Raw genomic sequence first — 25,970 nt, 5'->3', positions numbered from 1 at the left:
CACAGCAAGAAGGTCCAGGTTCAAGCCCCGTGGCCAGCGAGGGCCTTCCTGTGCGGAGTTTGCATGTTCTCCCCGTGTCCACGTGGGTTTCCTTTGGGTGCTCCGGTTTCCCCCACAGTCCAAAGACATGCAGGTTAGGTTAACTGGTGACTCTAAGGCTACATCCACACGACAACGGCAACGAGATGTTATTTAAAAATATATCGCGTCCAAATGGGCAACAATCAGTAAAATATCAGGTCCATATGGCAACGCAACGCTTGCTGAAAACGATGCAATACACATGCCACACCTCTAGGGGCACTGTAAGACGGTCCCTTCGGAGACACCAGAACAATAGAAGTAGTAAGGACGCATGCGCATAAACTATTATGCGCGAGACTTCATATTAGCTACAAAGTCAGGAAAATCTGTTCGTAAAATTATATTATAATGACCAAATACAATGAAAAGTATTTTTCCAGTCTCACCTGTGAAAGGTAATCCCATGTGATCTCGTTTGGACGGCAAACCTATTGGTACAGTTAAACGCAGCTAATCTTTATTCTCCGCTTTGACCTCTCCAATATGGCAGCGAGGATGACGTATGATTCTACGCGGAAGGCGGCGTCTTTAATGGTCCGGAATAAATTGAATACTACACGTTGATGGATTAATTTGTTGTTTCTCACCTGTGAAAGGTAATCCCATGTGATCTCGTTTGGACGGTAAACCTGTTGGTACAGTTAAAGGCAGCACATGAATCTTTATTCTACGCTTTGACCTATCCAATATGGCGGCGAGGATGACGTATGATTCTACGCGGAAGGCGGTGTCTTTAATGGTCCGGAATAAATTGAATGCTACACTATTACACGTTGATGGATTAATTTACTCCTCTACGCCCTTTTTGAGGAATGCATTGTCGGACTTAAATCAACATCTGAAGAGGTGAGATCGCTCCTTTTTTTCCCTATTTTTGCTGGCGGGATCTCTCTCTCTCACTTTGCGCCATTACACAAATATTCACAGTGCAAATATTTTGTAAGCGCGTTTCATGAACCAAGTTATAGAATTTGTTGACAACTCGCATCGCATCGCAATGAGAAGATCATTGGCACTACTGGTGTTAAGAATCAGACCATTTCATAAATGAATATTTTGCTGTAGAGCTGCAGTGTTTGTACAATTGCATGTTTTTGCTTCACTATTACTGTCACTATTCTGCTTCTTGCATTACTACTGTGAACTAACACTGAACATAATAATAATAATAATAATAATATCCAAGCTCGTGTTTCACTCTCACTAGTGCTCTGTAAGGCTTTTTCCTGGTGATAATCGTTACACTTCTACCCGGCGTGAAGCACTCACAGTCATGTGGTTGTGACGTCATCGTAAACAAATCTGTTCTACTCATCCAGACGACTTCACAACGGCAACGTTGCCAGATCTTTCCACTCTGGAACCCGTTCTCAAAAAGATTGCGTTTTTGGGCCGGTGCCGTGTGGACGCCAGGCCTAAACGATAAGCAATTGTATCGGAGTCACCTGAATCCGTTGCCGTGTGGACAGGGCCTAAATTGACCGTAGGTGTGAATGTGAATGATTGTCTGTGTCTATGTGTCAGCCCTGTGATGACCTGGCGACTTGTCCAAGGTATACCCCACCTTTCGCCCGTAGTCAGCTGGGATAGGCTCCAGCTTGCCTGCGACCCTGTAGAACAGGATAAAGCGGCTAGAGAATTTTATATATGTCCTCGTCCTTCGATGTCTTGTTCCAGTAGCCCATTTCTCATCAGTTTGCCCTGGTTCCCTAGCAACTGACGCAGACCTTGTTGACCCGGGCGACGTCTGAGCCGGTATGACTATCAGTTATGTCTTCACTCATTCCTGTGGTAGACTGATATATCATGAGGGGTTTTTCCCTAAGAACCCTTACTGGATGATGTTTTGCCCCGACCGGGATTCGAACCCCGATCTCCTGGGTCGTAGTCAGTGAGCGTTACCACTGTACTATCCAGCTGATAGTACAATCAAGGTTGATCAAGGGTTGAAAGAGCAGCTGGAACGGATGTGGAAGGTCAAGGGTTGCGTGGTCCCCGTGGTAGTGGGGGCACTTGGGGCAGTAACCCCCAAACTGGGAGAGTGGCTCCAGCAAATCCCAGGAACAACATCTGAAGCCTCAGTCCAGAAGAGTGCAGTACTAGGAACATCGAAGATACTGCGCAGAACCCTCAAACTCCTAGGCCTCTGGTAGAGGACCCGAGCTTGAGGATGACATGGATACCCCCCCCCCCCGGGGGTGAGGAGATTTTTTTTTTGTGTATGTGCGCGCAAATTCAATTTACTTAGGTACACACTGATTGAAACCTCTCTCTCCCGTGCACGCGCGCGCACACAATGTTAGAGGTGCAGAAGTGTCTCATTTGACACCAAATGAGAAATCACTCACCTAATGGAGTTAAATTTGATTTAAACGTGGCGATATCAATGTGACATTTTGATATCCATATGTAATTCCATAACATATTGAAATATATTCATCCCGTTTTGCGTATATATTTAACTCAATGCGCTTGCAATGTACAAGAAAAATAATTGAACACCGGCAACCGATTCAACATCAGTTTCTCCTGTTGACTGCAAGAGTCCCTCAGAGGTGCATGCGCATTCTGTGTATTCGGCTGTGAGCGAGATGCTCTGTTTTGAACGAGTGCTTCAGGTCTCTCGTAAATTCCGAGCAAACTAAAGGACTACTTGGGCTATGTTGTTTGGGAAAACCACGTTAGCCTGACGATGGATTTTAAGAGGTAATTTAAGACTCTCTTGGCCTTAAGAGGTTTTCGGGAAACCCACCCCTGATTAGTAGCCCAAAGCCTTATCCACTGACCCAGTCTCAAATAAAATCAACATTTATGAAAAGATAGTTTATGTATACTGTATACATTTTCTTTTCTTGCCAGTTAGGTTTTTATAAATTAAGATCTAAATTTGTATAGGTAAAAGAATTTCTGGGTATGCATTAGCAACAGAGTGGAGATCATTAAACCTTCTGCAACTGGAAGTCTGAAAGCAAATTCTGCACTTTTTTTTTTTTTTTAAATCTAATAGTCATGTTACAGTCACACTGATGTGCACAATAAAGTCTTCTCAGAACTACCAAAATAGGAACATAGACTCAGTGTCCTGAATACCTGGACTACATAATGCCATACTAAATAGTATTTCAGCACACCTTTGGCGTCACTGCTATATAGGGATCCTACTTGCTGCACATTATGTGGTTTGGGATGCAGTCTTGAATTCTCTCTGGGTGTGCACTGACTTGGCACTGGCAATCATTAGATTCAGCCATGCAGTAGAAAAGGTGTAGCACAAACCAGTTTTGTGGCACAAAGGGACAATCTTAATTTCAGCATCTTTAACTTAAAATCTTACACACTGCAACTTTTAAAATCAATTACAAAAAGAAGTTTATGACCCATGGAGAGATACTTAGCTCAGCAGCCATAAGACATATGTAAAAAACAAAAAACAAAACCCATAACACTCTTCTTGCCCATCAGTTAAATATGCACCTTGGTATAATCTGAATCTTTTTCGATACCTTTTAGTTTGGTCCAGGAGCCATGAGACACCAGAGTTTCGACCAGCGCAAAGGCCTAACTGGAGCTGCAATGAAAACAGACACTCGCTTGTGAAGGGAGGAGAAAAGACGCCTAAAAACAGCGGATCCAGTGACCTTTTTTCCCTTCAGTGAGGCTGAGTTGTGAATAAAAGCCATCCAGCCACCAGGGAGAAACTGAACAAACCAAATGTGGAACTCCAGACGACGCTGGAACTCAAACTCAGTGGCTTTAGGCTTAAAGTCAGTTTGGTTTCTCAACATTGTGTGTCAGAAAATCTTACACTGATATATTAGTAACAAGGCCCATTTATTTGTTTCAAGTTGGGAGCTTAAATTAATTTGATCCATCCTGTAAAAATCTGTTATATTACATTTTTTCAGCTTCTCAACATGACACACTGCTCAGCATGAAATACTGGTTTTTATTTTCACAACATGGTATTAATAGCAAAATTATCATCTTCCAAAATGCAGCACTACGCTAACATCAGCCAGTTAACTTGTTAGCTTAGCCAGCGTAAATATTACATCTCCAGCAGTGGTTTTCTGAGGTTACTTTTGATAAACTACTTTATGCCACAGAGCTGATGCATTCTCAAATCTGAATAGGTCAAAGGGTGGGTGGTTAATTTTCTTACACAACATGCCTCTGGCAGGAGTGCCAGCTGTAATTCAAATGATGAGTTAATGTGCTCACTTTAAAAATGCTATTTCTGCAAGAACAGCTAATTCAGAGGGACTTATATAGTGTGTGATCCACATAATCCAAGTATAATAATAGACCGATTTAAAACATGTTCTTATAAAACAATGAAAACTAATTCCTGATATGAAGTTTTTGTAAGGAGATAAATGTTTAACATCTACAGAAAAGAGTCTTGAGTGTCAGTGCTTTGTAACAGTAAGTTTCAGGACAGAGTTGTCACAGTCTCAGGCGTTCCCCCTGTTTATTCCTCGAGTTCTCCTGTGTCTCCCCTATCGGTCTCCCTCACTGTCACCCATTCTTCATAACAAGAAGACATTCTGGTTTCTTCGAAACAGTACAAGCAGTGCTTTTTTGTCTTATTAACGTAACAGACTAAAAGAATAGACTTGAGTGAATAACTGTTTATAGAAGATACTTATAGCTTCTCCTATGTTGGCGCACATGATTGTAATCATGATTTGGTACAAAATCAGCATCCAGGAAAGGCCTAGTCTTTGAGGAGCAAAGATGGGCTGATGAGCTCTACTTTGTCAGCAAATGCATGAACAAGTTATTGAAATGTTGAAAAACATTGTTCCTTAAAGAACATTATGAAGGGGTTTGGATATTTCAGCCTCTATAGTAGCCTAGTAAACTAGACCCACCCGCCTAGCGGCCAAAAATATTTTTGCCTAGCGAGTGGGTCTAGCCTCGCACCATATAAACAAACAAACACCCCGGGCATCAAATTGTGCCCGCCAATCACAACGCAAGGTTTTTGTTTGGATTCTTTGGGCGGGCTTTTGCAGGAGTGACGACAAAGCTGCGCGACGCTGGAGAAAGCACAGCAGGAAAAGATGGCTACGGGCTAGTGAACAGCGTGCGTTTGACTCCGCTTTGGAATCAGTTTTAGAAGAATTAGACTTGGAGTTTTCGTTGAAACATGAGCAGGAAGAGGCTCTCCGCTCATTCCTTTTCAAGAAGGATGTTTTCGCTGTTTTGCCGACTGGCTATGGCAAAAGTCTGATCTATCAGCTAGCTCTGCTCATAGCCAAAAGGATGGGGCTAGTTTGTACAGTACGAAGAATTAATAAACAGCTTTGAAACATTACTTTTTGATTGTTTCTTATTTTCCCGTTAAGTTTAAGGGAAATTATTTCACCAAAACACCACTAAATAAAAACTCTCAAAAACAGTTTAAGCAAACCCTTGAAAAACACTGGGGGGGGTATGTGGTACAGACTCCAAACTTGTCATTATCTCCAAACTTCTTAATATCTAGAACCTGTTTATTAATTAATACGCATTTTGAAAAATTATTTATTTCAAGGTCTCCCCCACTGCTTTCTGTCGCTCTGACTACATCACAGTCACTGTTGCGCTGATTGGTCAGAGCGTTGGCCTATACGCACAGAGACAGTTTGAAAGACAGTGGTTTGTTCCTCCTACCCCCTTCGGAAATGTCTACGGATCGAGGCCAGACTAAATATTCACATTTAGTCTGGCTTGCCAGGCTACCTCTATAGTGCATAACATTAAACAATTCAAAGAATCTGGAGGAAATTTGGTGCGTAAAGGGCAAGGGCATTAGCCTAAGCTGAACACCTGTGAGTTCCAATTCCTCAAATGGCACTGCATCAAGAACCATCATTAATCCATAGCTGATATAACATGGGCTCAGGATTACTTTGGCAAACCTTTGTTCAGCACTACAATATGGAGGAGTTACAGTCACAAATGCCAGTTAACACTTTACTGTACAAAAAGGAAACCTTGTGTTAACAGTGCTCAGAAGCGCCGTTGACTTCTCTGGGCTGTGAGGTATCTAGGATGGACCATCATACAGTGGAAACATGTATCGTGGTCAGACAAAATCAGCATTCCAGGCCTTTTTTATTTGGAAGAAATGGACGCCATGTGTTCCAGACCAAACACAAAAAGGACCATCTAGGCTGTTACCAGTAATAAGTACAAAAGACAGGGTCTGTCATTGTATGGGGTTGTGTCAGTGCCCTTGGCAAATTTAACTTACACTTATGTGATGGCAGCATTAAATGTAGAAAAGTACAGCGAAAAACCGCATTCTGCACACTTTACAAAAACATGACTGTGGAAGAAGAGGCTGCCTGTTCCCTCGGTCCCCTACAGAGAAAGCGTGGTGAATTCTGAAGCAAAAAACATGACAATGACTACCCTGTACTTGCTGTAATTTTTAGAAGAATGTAGGGGTTACATTTTCTAGATAGAAAAGTAACAAACAAATAAAATGTGATCTCCTTTCCCATTCGATGGAATTGTCTTTTTCACAATGTGAATTTTGGTGGCAAGGTGGTGTAGTGGTTAGCACTGTTGCCTCACAGTAAGGTGGTTCCTCTAGGTTCCCCCCACAGTCCAAAAGACATGCAGGCTAGGCTAATTGGTGGGTCTAAATTGACTGTAGGTCTGAATGTGTGAATGGTTGTTTGTCTATGTGTAAGCCCTGGGATGATCTGACGACTTGTCTAGGGTGTACCCCACCTCTTGCCCATAACTGATTGATTGCTTTATTCCGAACAGTAAAGAAGATATAAAAAAATAAAAAAAAATTAAAAAAAAAAATCCGGTGGGATAGGCTCCAGCTTGCCCACGACCCTACACAGGATAAATGGTTACGGATAATGGATGAATGGAATGGATGGACAATGTGAATTTTATTTGTGTTTGGTCTGACTGCTACTTTAGCTAAGAAAACAAAAAAACAAAATCAAAACCCCATAGTCTTCAAGTTTCTCCCACATGGGAAGGCATACAATTTCTACTTATTTTCCTGTCATAACGCCAAGCTTTGCAGTACACCCTTGAATTTACTGTCATCCTCCTCCTAAGTGGGTTTAAATTGCAAAGACCATTATTTTTAACAGTAGTGTGAAGGTGCCCCATCAAGATCTGACTGTACACCTACACAACCACCTCCTCCATATCTCCATTTGGAGTGAAGACACTTAAATTTAAAAAAAAAAAAAAAAAAAAAACACACACACACACACACACACACACACACACACACACACAGAAGCGATACCATCACCTCATTGTTCTCAATGCCATATCAAGCTGCAGCGGTCCACTATTAGGAAAGCCTCTAGAACAAAGATATTCAACTTTTTTTTTGGTCAGGTGAGAGAGGTTGTGCTTAAAGTTTTAAAATGGTCAGACTATAGCCATTAAATAGATCTGATTAAAAATGTTTTCACATTCCAACCATAAATGGTAAATCTTTTACCAATCTGGACTGGGATGTGCTGCTTAGCCCACACTGTGAGGACAGAGGGGCTGACACACTGACAGATTACCTCAACTTCTGTGCAGACGTGGTCTCCCCTGCTAAGACTGTATGGCGTTACCCTAATAATAAGCCATGGGTAACACAGGAAGTCAAAGCTGCCCTCAACAGGAAGGCGGCCACCTTCAGGAGCAGGGAGGTGATGAAAGCTGCACAGCATGAGGGAAGCTAAGGACAGCTACAGGAGAAAGGTGGAGCAGAAGCTGAAGGAGAACAGCATGAGGGAGGTCTGGGAAGGTGTGAAAACCATCACAGGCCACAATACAAAGACCAGAGTCATTGAGGGGACAGTGGAGAGGGCAAATGAGGCCCTGTCCACATGGCAACGGATTCAGGTGAATCTGATAAAATTGTTTATCGTTTCGGCCAGGCGTCCACATGGCACCGGCGTTTTGGGTGCCCCAAAACAAAATCTTTTGAGAACGGGTCCCAGAGTGGAAAAATCTGGCAACAGCCCCGTTGCGAAGTCGTCTGGATGAGTAGAACAGATTTGTTTACGATGACGTCACAACCACATGACTGTCAGTGCTTCACGCCGGGTAGAAGTGTAACGAACTCTATGCGAGTTGTCAACAAATCCTATAACTTGGTTCATGAAACCCACTTACAAAATATTTTCACCGTGAATATTTATTGTGTAATGGTGCAAAGTGAGAGAGAGAGAGAGAGAAAATAGCCCTTAGGGCAGAGTCTTTAGTCCACAGTAACCAAAACCGCCACACCGCCTGTGCGCTTTCCAAAAACAAAACCAATCCCGCCAGCAAAAATAGAAGAAAAAAAAAAAGAAAAAAAAGAAAAAAAAAAGGGAGCGATCTCACCTCTTCAGATGTTGGTTTAAGTCCGACAATACATTCCTCAAAAAGGGCGTAGAAGAACAGAGTAATCCATCAACGTGTAGCATTCAATTTATTCCGGACCATTAAAGAATTCTGGAGGACATCAGAATGTTGGCTTACCGGCTTCCATCTACCCCCATTCATTCCTCTTTCTGTGTCTTTCGTTTTACGCTACTGATTAATAATCAAAACTTTGTGGCTAATGTTATAGAAGGGCTTTATGCGCATGCATCTACTACTTCTATTGTTCTGGTGTCTCCGATGGGACCGTCTTACAGCGCACCTAGAGGTGTGGCATGTGTATTGCATCGTTTTCAGCAAGCGTTCCGTTCCCATATGGACCTTATATTTTTCTGATCCGTTGCCCATGTGGACACGATATTTAAAAAAAAAAAAAAAATCTCGTTGCCGTGTGGACGTAGCCTGAGTTGAATGACCTTCAAAATCGGTTCAACTACTCCACGTCCCCCCCACCCTCTCCCTCACTGCAGCCATCTCTCCTTCTTCCCTCAACACACCTCCCCCCAGTCATCACAGCAGCCCCTGCCTCCCCCACCTCAACACAGACTCCTCTATGCATTACTGCAGACCAGGTCAGAGGTCAACTGAGGAAGCTTCACCCCAGGAAAGCAGCAGGCCCAGACAAGGCGTGTCCACGACTACACCTGCACTGCTGAACTGGGTGAACCACTCCAACGCATCTTCAACCTCAGCCTGCAGCTGGGGAGATTGCCCACCCTCTGGAAGACATCATGCATCATTCCAGTTCCCAAAAAGAATTGGCCCAGCGAGCTGAACGACTTCTGACCGGTGGCACTCACTTCACATCTGATGAAGACGTTGGAGCGGCTCTTCCTCAGCCTCCTCAGACCCCAGGTACAACATGCACAGGACTGTCTGCAGTTTGCATACCGGGCAGGTGTTGGTGTGGAAGACGACATCCTCTACCTGCTACACTGAGCCCACTCGCATCTGGATAAGGGAAATGGCACAGTGAGGATCCTCCTCCTGGACTTCGAGTGCCTTCAACACCATCCAGCCCCTTATGCTTCAGGACAAACTGAACAGGATGCGAGTGGACCCCTACCTGGTCACCTAGATCTCCAGCTACCTCACTGACAGGCCACAGTACATCAGGCTGAAGGACATCACGTCTGACACTGTAATTAGCAGCACCGGAGCACCCCAGGGCATGGTGCTGGTCCCTCTTCTCTTCACCCTGTACACTGTGGACTTCTGCTACAACTCGGAGCTGTGTCACATTCAGAAGTTTGCCGATGACACAGCCATCATTGGGTGCATCAGTGACGACAGAGAGGAGGAGTATAGGAGCCTGGTGAGGGACTTTGCTGTGTGGTGCAACAGGAACCATCTGCAGCTCAACACCTCAAAGACCAAGGAGCTGGTCATTGACTTTGGGAGGTCCAGACCAAGGTCATGACCAGTACTGATTGAGGGAGTCGAGGTGGAGGGTGTGGATTCCTACAAGTACCTCAGGCTGTGGCTGGACAGCAAGCTGGACTGGACTTGCAACACCAAACACTTATACAGGAAGGGACAGAGCAGGCTATACTTCCTTAGGAGGCTGCGGTCCTTTAACATCTGCAGGAAACTCCTGTGGATGTTCTCTCAGTCGGTGGTCGCCAGTGTCCTGTTTTACACCGTGATGTGCTGGGGGGGCAGCACATCCAAGGAGGACACATCCAGGCTGGACAAACTGATCAGGCGGGCCGGCTCTGTGGTCGGCGTGAAGCTGGACTCTCTGGTGACAGTGGCAGAGAAGAGGTCTATGGACAAACTATTGAACATCATGGACGATGCCAGTCACCCTCTGCACACTAAATCAGCAACCAGAGGAGCCTGTTCAGTGACAGAATGCTCCTTCCCAAGTGCAGGATGAACAGAGTCAAAACTCCTTTGTCCCTCATGCCATCAGACTGTACAACTCCTCTCTGGGGGGGAGGAGGGGTAACAGGAGGACAGAGGAAGGAGCAGTAGCCTAGCCTAACAAGCAATACCGGACAATGTGCAATATACGGTAAAATGCAATATCTTTCCTGCTCCCCCCCCCACACACACACACTTGCCCTAACCCCACTTCCCCCCCTCCCTCTCTTCCCCATATCTTATTCTTTTATATGTAAATACTTCAATTTATTTTAATTTATCTAGAAGTTCTCTCTATTTCTTTTCTCTGTTCATCTGTAATGATGCTGCTGGAATCTTAATTTCCCTGAGGGAACCCTCCCAAAGGACTCAATAAAAGTTTTATCTAATCTAATCACACCAAACAACGATTACACAACAATAAAAAACATCATGCTGAACTTGGAAAGCTCAACAGCAGAGGCTTAAATTACAATTTGAGCATTTGCATGAAGTTTAGCTACTCTTCCACAAGTGAAATAGCACTGTCTGCCTACAGATAGATACTTCAGTAACACTAGTTACATGTGTTGTGCTCTGGAGTATCTCTGCACATGTACACACAGATGCTAAGGTACTGCCACACGGTTTCATCGTGAGGTGTGAATTCTGTCATACTAAATACTGCGATCATACAACAAGTACTTCATAGAACCTGGCAAAGGAGTCAAGATTCAAAGGTTTGTCACATGCACATTCATAGCTGGCACAAAGGTGTAGTGAAATGAAATGCAGCATCTCAGAGGACAGTTAACAATTAATTGACTATACAGACAATATACAACTGGTATCAAGTATAAAATATACAAAAGTTATAAGGTTTTGGGATGGAGCGCAGGGGAGGAGTGCAAGAAGACACATGCAAGTGCATATCAATAATACACATTAAATAGGTAGAGTCATGGAAAAAGAACAGTACATCTTCCTTCAGTTCGATGGCTTTAGTTATCAGGGCCTAAATAGCATTGTGTGGTCCTCACCAACATCTATAAACAAATAAATAACCTCAGGTTACAGATTTTAATAATATTTTTCCCAAAACATAAACCAACATTCAGGAACCACATAGGGAAAAATAAGTACACCCTATAATTCAGAAACTTAGAGAACCATGTTTAACCACAATAACTTGTCTTCTGTAAGAATTTATCAATTTCTCACATTGTTTTATAGAAATTTTGGCTCAGTCTTCTTTACAGCATCGTTTCAGTTCATTGATGTATGAGTGCATTTGTTTTGAGTGCATTATCTTAGAGATACACAACCATGGCCTCACTTTTTGTTTATAAATACCTTGAGACCTCAAGAATGGCAGAAGAATAGTTAAGCATTAGCAATAAGTCTAATATAGTAATTTTTACGATTAAAGTGATTCACCTTGACATCTGTGACGTCACAGCAGGAAGGCTATTGGTCTCATCACCATTTTCAGTATACTAAAAAACACAGAGCTAAATTCAACTTCGAACTTCTAGAAGGTGGAATTGTGTTGCATTCATGGCCCAAGAATGTTCAAACTGCAAAGATTTGGACACGTTTTGCGAGAAATTCACAGATTGGGCACCTACGAAGTGATCTCTCTGTTCTGCACATTTTACTGAGGACTCATACAAAACCTCTGATCTGTTGAGGAGTGTTGGCTATAAGCCCGTATTGAAAGAAGGTGCAGTACCAACAATTAAAGGAAAAGAAAACTACAAGAAAAGGAAAGCAAGTTCAGTTGCACCAGTTCTCCCAGAGTGTGAGCCAAGCAGTAATGGCGGAGTACTCAGTATGGAGAAAACAGAGAATGAGTGGGCCAGTTGTCAGACTTCTCCGCTGGATATGCTTGCCTCAGCAGCAATATCTCACCCTTACGTGGAAGAAGTGAATGAATGAAGATCTGAAAGACAGATTGTTTCAAAATAAATTGGCCACAAGCTCAGCCTTCAAGAAGCAAGAACAGATGGGTAAGATGCGACTCATTTGGTTACATAAAAACACCACCACTTGTTTACCTGCATTTAGATTAAATACATGTAACTTGTATTGTGTATTTAAGTTACCGGTATAAGATTATTTAATTTGTTTCAGAATGTGATTGTCTCAGTTCATCTGATTATTTACTTAGCTTTTTAGGTTCTCAGTGAAAATGCATGCATGTACATATATGTTGCATAAGTTATAACACCTATCCTGTTTTAATGAGAGTCACATGAGACTGTCAGTTCAATTCCATCCAATTCTCTAGATAGCTTTGTTCTCTGGCTTCATTTCACAAGGTGGGGGCCTCCGTGGCCGATGTGTTACCATCAGATTCACTTTCCGATGGTTTGGACTGATATGGTTCTACGTGTATAGCAGTAGCATGTGCACACACTCCAATTTCAGGACTATCACAGTCAGATGTACTACTTTCTGAGGAATCCAAAGAATCTCCAATAAATCCGAACGAAGAGGCCATTGCAACCACTCTCGCCTGCTGAGTCTGGCTTTGGTCTACAGCGCCGGTTCCCGCTGTGATGTCACCCACCCAGGGCTGGCTGGCTCAGTGGGGCAGCTCGAATGCCAACTTGGCGGTTGATTTTAACTCTCAAAAACATACATTTTTTTAAATTCCCAATTATGCAGCATACAAGAGTCAAGAATGGAGATACTATCCACTCAGAAATGTATTTAAAAATAAAAAAGGTTCTGCATATCTCCTTTAAGATCTTGCCACAGCCTCTCAAATGGGGTTGAAGTCTGGATTTTGATTTGGTCATTCCAACACCATTTCTTCTTTAGCTTTTTAGATGTTTATTGTAGGACCCAATTTTTGGCCCAGCTTAAGCTGCTGTATAGATAGCCTCACATTTATCTTAAGAATACTCCATTATAAAGCAGAGCTCATTGCGGTCACAAATTTTCATTCCCACCCAGTCTTCTATGATGGAATAAAGTGTACGCCCATCTGACTGTATTTAACGGAATGCTATGGAGCACAAACCTTTGCAAGACTGGATATGGTGTATAATTCACAAGGCAGCAAGTCCATCGTTGTGAAAAGCCCAAGCTGAGACATTAGCTACTTAGCAACATGGTACGAGTTGAGCTGCATCACGTCTCTGTTGAGAGAGTTGTCTTCCAGTTTCTGAACATTTGTTCAAGCAAAGGCTAATTATAACATTTTTGATTATACAGTGGGCCCACTATCTGTTGACTGTGGTTTACCCTGGGTCAAAAATTGTCACACTAATGCCGAGAAGCTGTGAGCCTGGGTTGTGCTTCCCAGAGCACGCTGCGCAGCCTACAAGAATGACCTATCAAACTACAATTCCCACAAACCCTGCTTATAGACAGCATTATCCATGCCCACCTGCTTTCATATTGGACTCTTACTGCTCACTTTATTTAAACCCTGGTTCTGTTAGTTTGTTTTGTGTTTCTTATTTTCCATGCCAATGCTTGTTGTGTTCCTGACTTCTACTCTGGTGTTTTCATGCCTGGTGTTTTTGTTGCTTTGACTATCCTTTGTAAGTAAAAGTTTTCCACACTTGCATCCATCTCTGTGCCTCAACCATGATAAAAATATTAAAGTGGAAATGCCAGAATCCAGTTCATGAGAGAGACCACATTCACATAACATTTATTACAATATACTGTTCTAGCTGTTATTTTATTGTTAAATGTTGGTCATATTGTGTGTAATTTATAAATTAAACTATCATAGGCATGTATGTACACCAAAAACAGGTTTTATATTTGATTTGCTCCTATCTGCGGTTTCAGCAGGAATACATCCCTGGTCCTGGATCGTATCCACCGTGGACACAGCTGTCCGACTGCATCTGCTAATGATTTTCTTTGCTAGTTGTTTTGAATTTGCCACCAATTGCTTTATGTTGAGGCAGTACGAGTAGTTCCGTTGCTACCTCACTATAATCAGTTACATCATGATCGGTCACAACATGTAAATCTGATAGTTCCAAATCTTACTGGAGCTGTGGCAAAGGATTTCCATAAATATTACTCGGTCACCAGGGGACAGATTAAAAAGTTTTGACTTTGCTGTTTTGCTCCCATTCCCACAGGACACCACTACAGCATAACAGTGGAAAATATATGGTTTCCAGTGTGAGTGGGAATGGGGTATCAGTGACTGCAAATTTCCCCAGGTCCCGTGGGTGCAAAACAAGCTCAAATCATCACTCCCCCACTACCATATTTGACAGCTGCTCTGGGGCGTTTGTGGCAAGGTATTTGCTTTTCACCAATCTTGCAAACCTAAGTCATGCTGCCACATTTGTTTTGGAGAGAAGGTCTTTTTCTTAGCCACCCTTCCATGAATGTTATACTTGTTCAGTCTTTTTCTGATAATACTCTTATGAACACAAACATTTAAATGTGCTTACAAAGGCCTGTAGGCCAGATTATGTAGCTCTTGGTGTTTTCTTTATATCTCTGTGCATTAAATGGTCAGACCTTGGACAGAATTGGAGGAAGATGCCCAATCCTGGGAAGACTGGCAACTGACTTGAAGGCTCTCCATTTGTAAACAATCCTTGTCACTGTAGAATGGTGAAGTTCAAATTGTTTGGATATGGCCTATATCCTTCCCAGATTGATGAGCAGCAATAATTGCTTCTCTGCAAACATGGCTTTTCTGAGGTCCTTTTATGAATTAATTAATCCTGTGCGTTTCTTTAATAACACCTGGCTGCAAATTACTCTTTTACTATTTGTGGAAGTAGGAAGGGTATGCTTGCTTTTTCCACCTGGTTTCTGAATTTTGGTTTACTTTTTTAGGGAAAAAAAAATGAATACATAGTGAAATCAGTTGTGTTTGTTTTCATATCAGGGTGAAGCCCACATAATTGTTATTTATGTGCTGATAAATAAAACATAGAATGGAAGGATGGTGTACTTTCTTTTTCCGATGACTTGTGTGCATCTGTGTAAGCACTGTATGTACAGTATGTGTGCGCATGTATGCACAGTATGTTCATCTGTATACTAGTACATCTCAAAAATTAGAATATCATGAAAGTTCAATATTTTCCATCAGATATTTAAGAAAATGAAAATTTCATATTCTAGACTCATTACACGTAAACTAAAATGTTTCAAGCATTTTTCTATTTTAAATTTTGATAATTATGGCTTACAACGCAAAAATAAACGTCTCGAAATATTAGAACATTTCATTTTGAGTTTAAATAAATCACTATTCAAACAGTACAAATGTCTCTTGGTCTAGTTCAGTACACGTAACCATAATCATGGGGAAGACTGCTGACTTGGCAGTTGTTCAGAAGACGATCATTGACACTCCACAAGGAGGGTAAGCCACAGAAGGTCATTGCTGAAAAGTCTCACTGGAAAAGGTACACAAGCAGAGATGACTGCAGACTTGATAGGATTGCCAAGAAAAGTCAATTCAAGAACTTGGGAGAGATTCACATGGAGTGGACTGAGGCTGGTGTCAGTGCATCAAGAGCCACCATGCACAGACATCTTCAGGAAAGGGGCTACAAGGGTCTCATTCCTAATATCAAGCCACTCCTGAATCAGAGACATCAGAAGGGGTGTTCCACAGTCAGGGCACACAAGTTTGTGTCACTAACATAAAAAAAAATCAAGTTCAATTTTTTTGGCAGTCAGAAAATCAATACATATTGATGGAAATGTATTTTCTGCTGAATGCTGCTGGTGGCAAGAATTTGTAGCTAGAATATAAACAGCACTGTGTTGTTAGCTGGCTAATGGTGAGAGCATAATTCTTTTTCCGGACAGGACAATTTGACAAACGTGTTGGTAACCATTGTAGCTCATTTTAAGAAGCCAAGTGTATAACCTTATGTGCCAGTACTTATATGGACCCGGACTTTCAGAATCATAAGTTACTTGTTTAAGAACTGCTTTTTTTTTTTTTTTTTAACTTTAACAAGGACCACATTACCGGAGAGGACTTTTTGACAGACAAGTTACCTTATTAAATATACCCTTGTTACCCTATCAGTACCCATTTGTGGTCAACTTTGCTGGCAATAATTCTTCAAGTACGAAATGAGACTCCAACTAAACTATTCAGGGGCTGTAAGACAGCTTAATATTAGGATTGGCAACCTCTTCAAACTAGACCAAATAAGGTTGAAACAAACTGTCAAAAATGGGGTTACCTAATAGTATGTCAGGCTGGCATGTGCAGGTATTCAAACAAATGGCTAATTTGTAGGTGGGATGGTATTAGTTCTTCATGCAAAGCTAATCCTTACTTTATAAGTACTTATTGTACTTCATTAATACTTGATCCATTCCATATAATCCACTTTGGTACCCTGACTGTGAAACAGCCCAGAAGCGTCTTACCTAGGCTAAGGAAAGAAAAAACTGGACTGTTGCTCAGTGGTCCAAAGTCCTATTTTCAGATGAAAGTAAATTTTGCATTTCATTTGGAAAATCAAGGTCCTAGAGTCTGGAGGAAGAGTGGAGAGGCACAGAATTCAAGGTGTTTGAAGTCCTTTCACTGAACTAGTAAATACTGTACATAGTAATAAAAGGTTATGGTCAGGACAAGTTAATACATGGTCAGGACAAATGAAATCTTGCTGCTTGTCTGACAAGTGGATTAAAAAGTTAAATGTCAAGCCCTGTGGCCACTTTATGTCCAAGGACTCCCTCCTGGTTCTCCGTTAGTTATGCCATTATAACTAATCTTACTGGAGTTCCTGCTTGTACTTGGCAAAAAATATACACTTTTCTTAACCATTATGTGACAATGAATATACCTAACAAACTGTGTTTCTCTGTCTATTCCCCTCTTTTTGTACAGCATATGCTACTCTAGAGATACCAGTGATCCCAACCACTTCTGTTCTCTGGACCTACCTGATCCATCCTGATACCCTACTTCTGGTTCAAGTTCTCATCACTTCACTTCTACTGAGTGAAGTGCCACTTCTGCCCCATCTGAACAATATAAAGATGGGCTTAGAAACCATGGACTGCAATTGATACAAACAGTCTAGCATTCAAGTCTTCATCTGTGAACAGTTAATAACGTCAACAAAAAAGACTTCATGTAAAGCTATAATGAATTTCCTGGTGACACAACTGCACTTTTTGACCATATAGCACACATTAACTTGTGCTATAAATAAGTAAGTGATTTATCAGACTCCCCACTGTCTTACAGATGAGGATAGTTTCCCTTTTGAGTCTAGTTACTCTCAAGGTTTCTTTCTCATGTCATTTCAGAAAGTTCTTCCTTTCCACCATCACCTCTGGCTTGCTCATTAGGGATAAATTTATAAATGTAAAATTTACATCAGGAATTTATATATTCTGTAAACCTGCTTTGTGACAATGCCCATTGCTAAAAGCGCTATACAAATAAAATTAAATTGAACTTTGCTGCATCCTACCTAATTTGCATATAATTAAGTAAATTTAAAAATTCATTCAAATGGTCACTTGTGCCTGGAATCATGGCTGACATCATAGACTTGCATAGAAAATGGAAAGCTGCAGTTGTCGGTATATCACCTGGTAATGTGAATGCATGTTGCATGGGCTCCTGAACCACAGATTTCAACTAAGCCATGTCCTATATCTGCAGTCACGTTGTTTTGTCTCGACAGGTTTCTTGGCTTGTTGCAGTACATATATGGGTTGTTACCAGGTCTGAGAATTGCAAACTACAAACAGGCTGTTTAGACTAAGAAGCTTGGGCAGATTAGCTCTGAACAAAGATTGAAATCTGCAAGCCAAGCATGTGTGCCAGCACTGGCATTAATGCAAAGGTAATACAGGAGATGTCAAAGCCAGACACAGCACTGGCATTAATGCAAAGGTAATACAGGAGATGTCAAAGCCAGACACATCAGTTCAATGCTAAGGAAGTGGACACAGTTGATTCTCCTTGTTTTCAAAGCATTTCAGATATGAACTGGCATGAGTGCTAGCACTGTAAAACACAGTTAGCAGTACAAAGTGAATGGGGTGGGGCAAAACCAACCAAATCCCACAACTCTGATACAGCTACATTTGTGTGAGGTGAATACCCACTCCAAAACAAAGAGCTGTGAATTAGCAGGGATTCCAGCAGAGAACAGCTTAGAAATGAACAGCGCATGATGTGTTGAAGCACCAACTCTACAACTCCTACTTGCTCAAGAGGTTCAGACACCGGCTGATTGCTGGTTTGAGCTCACAAAATAATGTTACAAAGCAAACTGACTCAGCTTCAGTTGCATGGTCACAATCGCTCATGTATGCACATTTTGACTGAAGCACATCAACAGATCCACTTCTGTGCATTCTGATTCTTATAGGAATTTAAAAAAAAAAAAAAAAAAAAAAAAAAAAAAAAGTCTTATATAAAAATCTTTCTGCTCCTGAACACATTTAGAGTGCCGTTCCTAGAATCACTGGGTGTTTCAGGTCTTTCAACATCATACACCCCCCCAGCATATGACCGGTGTGTTCAGATGGTTGTCCTCTTTTGAGCCACATATGTCTAGAGGCTCTGTGTCACATTGGTTGCATCATGGCTCCTCCACACTTTGATGTGTCCTTCTTGGATCATCACCTTGCCATTGGTGAAAGAGCTTGCATGCCCCGTTGATCCTAAGAGAGTGATGCCGTTGGAGCTTAAGTTCCTGGTAGGGCCACTCTTGGTGGCAAGGTTGAAGGGGAGGGGCCAGACAAAGAATGATCCAAAGTGCTACATGGATGCACCTCAATGGACTGGGGTTTCAGTTGCTGCTGCAACCTGGTCGGTTTCCATAGACCCAAATGGAAAGTGGGCCAAGGATTTGGATCTGGTCTTCTGCACAGCCAGACCTGTATGAAGTGCAGGTGTAAGGGGCAAGTCCATTGGAAAAAATGGGAAGAAGAGAGAAGGAAGCAACAAAAGGAATGAGAGGTCCTCCTCCAAACAGGGCATATACAACCAGTGATTTCCTGCCCAGACTGCTCAAGGAAATTCCATTCCAAACTTGGAGCTGCCTCACATGAGATCCAGACATGGACTTCCCTGAAACAAATCCTCACTTGCGAGGAAAGGCCAACGAATGAACAAACACTTCAATGCCCAATGTGATTAAAACTCTGGGCAGAGATTGTGCTGTGAAGAGCCTGCAACTGACTTTAATCAGACCATAACTTGTCTGCACATGCTGACCAGCTCCTCGTATTTCCTTTCAAAGGCCCAATCAAATCGATCTTCCCAAGGGACTGTTATCTCCAGCATGATGACTTGCCTGGTGGATTCAGACAAGAAGAGTGTGTCTGGTCTCAAGGTGGTGAGTGCGATGTGCTGCAAGAACTTGAGCTTCTTTTTCAGATCAAGTAACAGGTGCCAGTACCTTGCAGATAGGTCAAGATTCCTGCATGTGTTCTTACTAAGGGTCCTGGCTGTTCCACAGCATCACTTATATTATTATACTTACTTTAGCTTACTTGCTAGATTTACAACCCCAATTCCAAAAAAGTTGGGATGCTGTGTAAAACGTAAATAATGCAATGATTTGCAAATCCTTTCCAATCTACATTCATTTGAATACAATACAAAAGACAAGATATTTAATGTTCAAACTGAAACTTTATTTTTTTGTAAATATACACTCATTCAGAATATGATGCCTGCAACACATTCCCAACATCTTGGGATGGGGCAACAAAAGACTGGGAAAGTTGTGGAATGCTCCTCCCCCCCCCCCCCCAAAAAAAAAAAAAAAAAAAAAAAAAAAACCACACACAACACACCACACCGGTGTTGAACATTCTACAGATAAACAGGTTAATTGGTAATTGGAAAGGCTCAGTTGTTCACAAGTAAGGATGGGGCAAGATTCACCAGGTTGTGAGAAACTGCATGAGCAGAGAGTCCAACAGTTTAAGAACTAACAGTTCTCAGTGTACAATTCCAAGGAATTTATGGATTTCACTATCGACAATCCATAATATCAAGAGATTCAGGTAATCTAGAGAAATCTCTGCACATAAAGGGCAAGGCTGAAAACCGATAATAAGTTAGGGCAGCATGGTGGTGTAGTGGTTAGCACTGTCACCTCACAGCAAGAAGGTCCTGGGTTCGAGCCCAGTGGCTGATGAGGGCCTTTCGGTGTGGAGTTTGCATGTTCTCCCCATGTCTGCGTGGGTTTCCTCCAGGTGTTCTGGTTTCCCCCAAAGACATGCACGTTAGGCTAATTGGTGGCTCTAAATTGACCATAGGTGTGAATGTGAATGGTTGTTTGTGTCTATGTGTTAGCCCTGTGATGACCTGGAGATTTGTCCAGGGTGTATCCCACCTCTTGCCTGTAGTCAGCTGGGATTGGTTCCAGCTTGCCTGGGACCCTGTATAGGATAAGTGGCTACAGATAATGAATGGATAGATAATAAGTTAAATTTCTAAATCACACTTTTCACAATCCCAAGGATGCTTTACAGGAGGAAGGAAAAAAAAAGACTAAACAGTAACAAAGGAAGAGAAATGTTAATGGAAAAAGATGTCTTCAAATGAGATTTGAAAATAGAGAAAGAAGAGCAGTCAGAGAGATTGAGGAAGAAAATTCCAGAGTTGGGGGGCACTGAAAGACCTGGCCCCCAAGGTGGAAGGTCTGGTGCATGGGACAGCAAGCAAGTTGTTGCTAGAAGATGGCAGTGAGCAAATGGGGGTGAAGGGAGTCCGCAGTTCCCCAAGCTAGATCAGAACAAGATTATGCAGGGCTTTACTGGATGGAACCAGTAGCTGAGAGAAAATGGGGGTGATGCAAGCAGATTATTTAGTACGAGTTAGAACTCCAGCTGCAGAGTTCTGAATAAACTGCAACTTTTGTAAAGACTTTGTAGGAAAGTCTATGAAGAGTGAATTACAATAATCTAAACAAAACAATGAAAGCATGAACCAGAGTTTGTGCATCATTACTATTCAGAAGGGGATGAAGACAAGCAATGTTATGGAGGTGAAAGAATGCAAGTTTGGTGAGTGAATGAACATGAAGAGCAAAACTGACTGATGGATCAAATAGTACTCCAAGATTTCTGACAACAGGAGCAAGCTTAACAAGCACACCACAAATACCCATAGAAAAAGTTGGATGACTCAGATAGTAGGGATTTGGAACCAACCAATAGGACTACAGTTTTATCAGCATTTAACTTGAATGTTTTCCTGCAACCAAAGCTTTAAATCTCAAATACAGTCCGTTAGTATACTCAGAGGGGAGTCTGTGGGTGAGTCTGTACTAAACGATAACTGAAGACCATCTGCATAGCAGTGAAATTTAAGGCCATGACTACGAATAATATGACCAAGGGGTAGGATGTAGATTATAAAAGAGAAGAGGCCCAAGAACTGATCCCTGAGGGGACCCCACACATAATAGAAGAGGCGACAGACTGAAACTAGTCCGATAAACTGTCCGTTTGGAAGATATGACATGAACCACTGAAGGGCTATATGTCAGCGATCCCAATAGAAGAGAGATGAGTATGTCATTAACACTGTCAAAAGCAGCACTTAATTCAACAGAAAGAATGTTGAGTGAAGCACTACCAGACAGGAGTTCACTAACAAAACCAACATTGAACGAACACACACACACTTCAATCCCTGAAGCAACACTGCATTAAAAATGGACATAATTGTATAAAGGATATCTGGCAGCGGGGGTGTGGTTGAGCATCGGCTGTGAACGGCGAGGAGTCAGGTTCAACAGTAGGTAACGTGACGAGGTGCACCTGTGTCTAATTACTGGCCGTCTATTAACTTGTGTTTCTGTATGTCTTTCAGACTGCCAGGAATGAGAGAGAGAGAGAGAGAGAGCTGGGACACCCCATTGTGTGGGTGTGCGCGCACATGCCTATAAAAGTAGTAGAACTCACTGAAAAATTTTAATAAAATTGAAAGCATACCTTGAATTACAGTGCCTGCTCCCAATTCCTCATTGTCCACTCACACAAAGTTGTTACGCTGGTGGTGAAACCCGGGATCTGAGGAACGAACGCTGCCATGGAGTGCAAACCAATCAGATAACTCCTCCAGACACTCACCCAACAACCTCCAGCACCAGCCTCACACGCTCGTCATGCTGTCCATGGATCAGGGGCAGTGCTTCCGGGCCCTGCTCGAGGCTCAGGCAGAAGACTGGCAGGTGATCCCAAGCTCGGCAGCTCCCAGCCACCTGCATGCTGAAATACCCCAACCTGAAGCTGGCGATCCTACAGTGGGTCAGCCGTGGCCCAGAAGAACAGTGCCAGCCACTTCCACTCGCTGGCATATGGCGAAGTGGGTCAGCTGTTTGCATTTGTGTAACAGCTCCAGGATACCTACCAACAATGGCTGCTGGCAGATGAGGGCGACGTTGAGACCATCAAGCGAGTGACAACCGGAGCAGTTCGTCACCCAAGTGCTGAGCGAGTCGTCAACATGGATCCAGTGTCACTGAGCGGCGTTACTGGAGGAGGCGGTCTAGTTGGCTGAGGACAACCTGATGGCATTTCGAGAGCAGGCACTCTCGCAGCTTCTCATCCTCTCTCTCACACTCCCCTCCCCCCTTACCCTTTTCTCCTACCCCAGCCCCACTGAAACAGGGGCCAATTCCCCTGAAACCTGCTCCCCACACTTGTTTGCCCTCATGTTTCTTCTCTCCTGCTCCTTCTGTGTCTGTGCCACCATTAACCTCTCCCTGCATAGGTGGACTCTTCCATGCCCACCAAAACTGGGAGCAAGCCTGGGCAGGTCTGTCAGCGTGGAGGGGAGCCAGGGAATCAGCACTTCCACAAGGAAGCAGGGCTACTGATTCACATTCCTGATGCACCACAGGTTCCCCTGATTGACCAGGAGCATACAGGATAGTTGTGAATATTCAAGGGGGTACATGTCAAGCTTTGGTGGAGTCTGGTTGTAATCAGACCTCCATGCATCAAAGCCTGATTCAATGCGGGGCACTGGGAAATGCATGATTGGTGAAGGTCAGATGTGTGCACAGTGACTTCCCACAAACATCCGCTAATATCCATCACTATCCACTTCTGGGGAGAAAAACAGTGTAGAGGCAGCCATTAGTCTGAGCCTCACCCACCCACTGATCCTGGGAACAGATTGGCCAGGGTTTAAAACATGGGGGGGGGGGGGGGGGAGGAAAAAAAAAAAAAACACCACACAGTTAGTAGTGGGTGGGTCCTGCAGCAGCACATCGAAGGGGAATCCTGCCGCAACATTAGCTGGGGAGGTGGTCCCAGGGCCATCCATGTCAGCTCCGTGTCATGATGACGGGGGGGGGGGGGGGGGGGGGGGGGGGGGGAGCTCTCCTCTTTCTCTGGGGAATCCCTTAGGGGACTTCCCATTGGAGCAGGCACGTGATGAGTCTCCGAGACGCACTTTTGACCAAGTAATTGATGGTCAAATCCTCCAACCTCATGTTGTATTTTCCTTCCTGTATTTTGGTTGGTATTATTAAGGATAGGCTAGATCAAGTGATGCAGGACACTCAAACCAAGGAAGAGATAACAGCTGTTGGTTCCGAAGAGCTGTAAGGAATTTTTATTCATGCCAATCATAATCATCCTACAGTATGGCTGGGCACTTGGGGCAGAATAAAACACGAAATTGTCTCATGGCCCATTTCTATTGGCCAGGGATTCACACTGATGTCTGCAGGTGGTGTGTGGCTTGTTACAAATGCCAGCTGGTGAACCCAGCAGCCACACCAAAAGCGCCATTGCGTCCATTACCATTAATTGAGATTCCCTTCAAAAGAATTGTCATGGATCTCATCAGGCCATTAGATTGATCTGCATGTGGGTATCGCTTTGTGTTAGTCATAGTAGATTATGCGACATGATATCCAGAAGCAGTGCCTCTCTGCAATATTTCAGCACGCAGTGTTGCAGAGGCGCTCTTCTGCATTATCTCCCAAGTCAGAATTCCAAAAGAAATCCTGACTGATCAAGGCACTATTTTTAGGTCACGTACACTACGCGAACTGTATGAATTATTGGGGATTAAATCAATTCATACTAGTGTTTATCATCCACAAACAGACAGGCTGGTTGAACAATTTAACCAAACACTTAAAAACATGATTCATAAGTTCATTCACGGGGACGCTAAAAACTGGGACAAGTGGTTATTTCTCTAAGGGACAATGTTTTACTCCCCTTAGAGAAATTTAATTACTTTAATCTCCGCATCAAAATCCTCAACTTGTGCACTAGATCCCTTACCTACATGTCTATTCAAACAGATAATACCTGAAGTAATTGAACTGCTTCTAAAAATAAAATTCTTCTCTTAGAATTGGCTATGTACCCAAATCCTTTAAACTAGCAATTATCAAACCCCTGATTAAAAAAACCTTACCTTGATCCCTGTCAGCAGTCCAATTATTGGCCAATATCAAACCTCCCCCTTATCTCCAAGATCCTAGAAAAAGCTGTGGCATAGCAGTCATACTCATATTTACATAGGAATAACATCCATGAAATTTATCAGTCAGGATTTAGACCTCATCACAGAGACAGCATTGGTGAAAGTAGTAAATGACCTACTGTTGGCGTCTGATCAGGGCTGTGTCTTGCTGCTTGTGTTGCTTGACCTTAGTGCAGCATTTGATACCATTGATCATTCCATTCTTCTGGATAGATAAGAAAATGTTGTGGGAGTTAAGGGAACAGCCCTCTCCTGGCTCAGCTCTTATTCAACTGATCACTACCAGTATGTTGATGTACAGTAAATGGTGATTTTCCTAGACATACTGAAGTAAAGTTTGGTGTTCCACAAGGTTCTGTCTTCGGTCCACTGCTTTTTTATTTATATGTTACCTCTTGGTGATATTTGTATGCACAGTATTAGTTTCCACTGTTTTGCTGATGACACACAGTTGTATGTTTCTGCAAAACCAGATGAGAGAAACCAGCTTAATAGAACTAAGGAATGTGTAAAGGACATTAGACACTGGATGCTTACTAACTTCCTTCTGCTTAACTTTGACAAGACTGAAGTACTTGTACTAGGACCACATGCAGCTAGAAGTAAGTTTTCTGATTACACAGTAACTCTGGATAGCCTTTCTGTTTCTTCATGTGCAGCAGTAAAAGACCTTAGGGTGGTTATTGACCCCAGTCTTTCATTCAAAACTCCCATCGATAACATTACCTGGATAGCTTTCTTTCATCTCAGAAATACTGCTAAGATAAGAAATTTAATGTCACTACACAACGCAGAAAAACTAGTTCATGCTTTTGTTACCTCCAGATTGGATTATTGTAATGCCTTACTGTCTGGATGTTCCAATAAGTGCATAAACAAGCTCCAGTTAGTTCAAAATGCAGCAGCAAGAGTTCTTACTAGAACTAGAAAATATGACCACATCACCCCTGTCTTATTCACACTGCATTGGCTCCCAATCAAATTTTGTATTCATACTACTATTGACCTTTAAAGCACCGAATGGTCTCGCGCCACAGTACCTGAGCAAACTTCTGGTCCTTTATGACCCGCCACACCTACTTGGATCAAAAGGTGCAGGCTATCTGCTGGTAGCTCATATAGTGAAGGCTACATCAGGGAGCAGAGCCTTTTCTTACAAAGTCCTGCAGTTATAGAACAGCCTTCCAAGTAATGT

At 42.7% G+C, this 25,970-nt stretch overlaps 1 protein-coding gene across 3 annotated transcripts in view; it reads right to left on the bottom strand.

The window, feature by feature from the left end:
• Positions 1 to 25,970, bottom strand: part of serpini1 (serpin peptidase inhibitor, clade I (neuroserpin), member 1) — an 84,611-nt gene that overhangs the window by 37,384 nt on the left and 21,257 nt on the right. Inside the window, exon 3 of one of the 3 annotated variants that reach the window (XM_060924055.1) lies at positions 24,895 to 24,980. The exons of 1 other annotated variant lie outside the window; for it this stretch is intronic. In XM_060924055.1, the coding sequence (XP_060780038.1) occupies positions 24,895 to 24,971 (77 nt within the window). In that variant the 5' untranslated portion in view covers positions 24,972 to 24,980. Of the gene's footprint in view, positions 1 to 3,587; positions 3,653 to 24,894; positions 24,981 to 25,970 lie in introns of all 3 variants that reach the window. One more of the 3 variants, XM_060924057.1, reaches the window with a different exon arrangement.

The sequence above is a fragment of the Neoarius graeffei genome, chromosome 6 (assembly GCF_027579695.1).
Source record: "Neoarius graeffei isolate fNeoGra1 chromosome 6, fNeoGra1.pri, whole genome shotgun sequence".
NCBI classification, from domain to species: Eukaryota; Metazoa; Chordata; class Actinopteri; order Siluriformes; family Ariidae; genus Neoarius; species Neoarius graeffei.
Note: the sequence above shows the minus strand (reverse complement) of the source record. Positions and strands in the feature narration are given on the sequence as shown.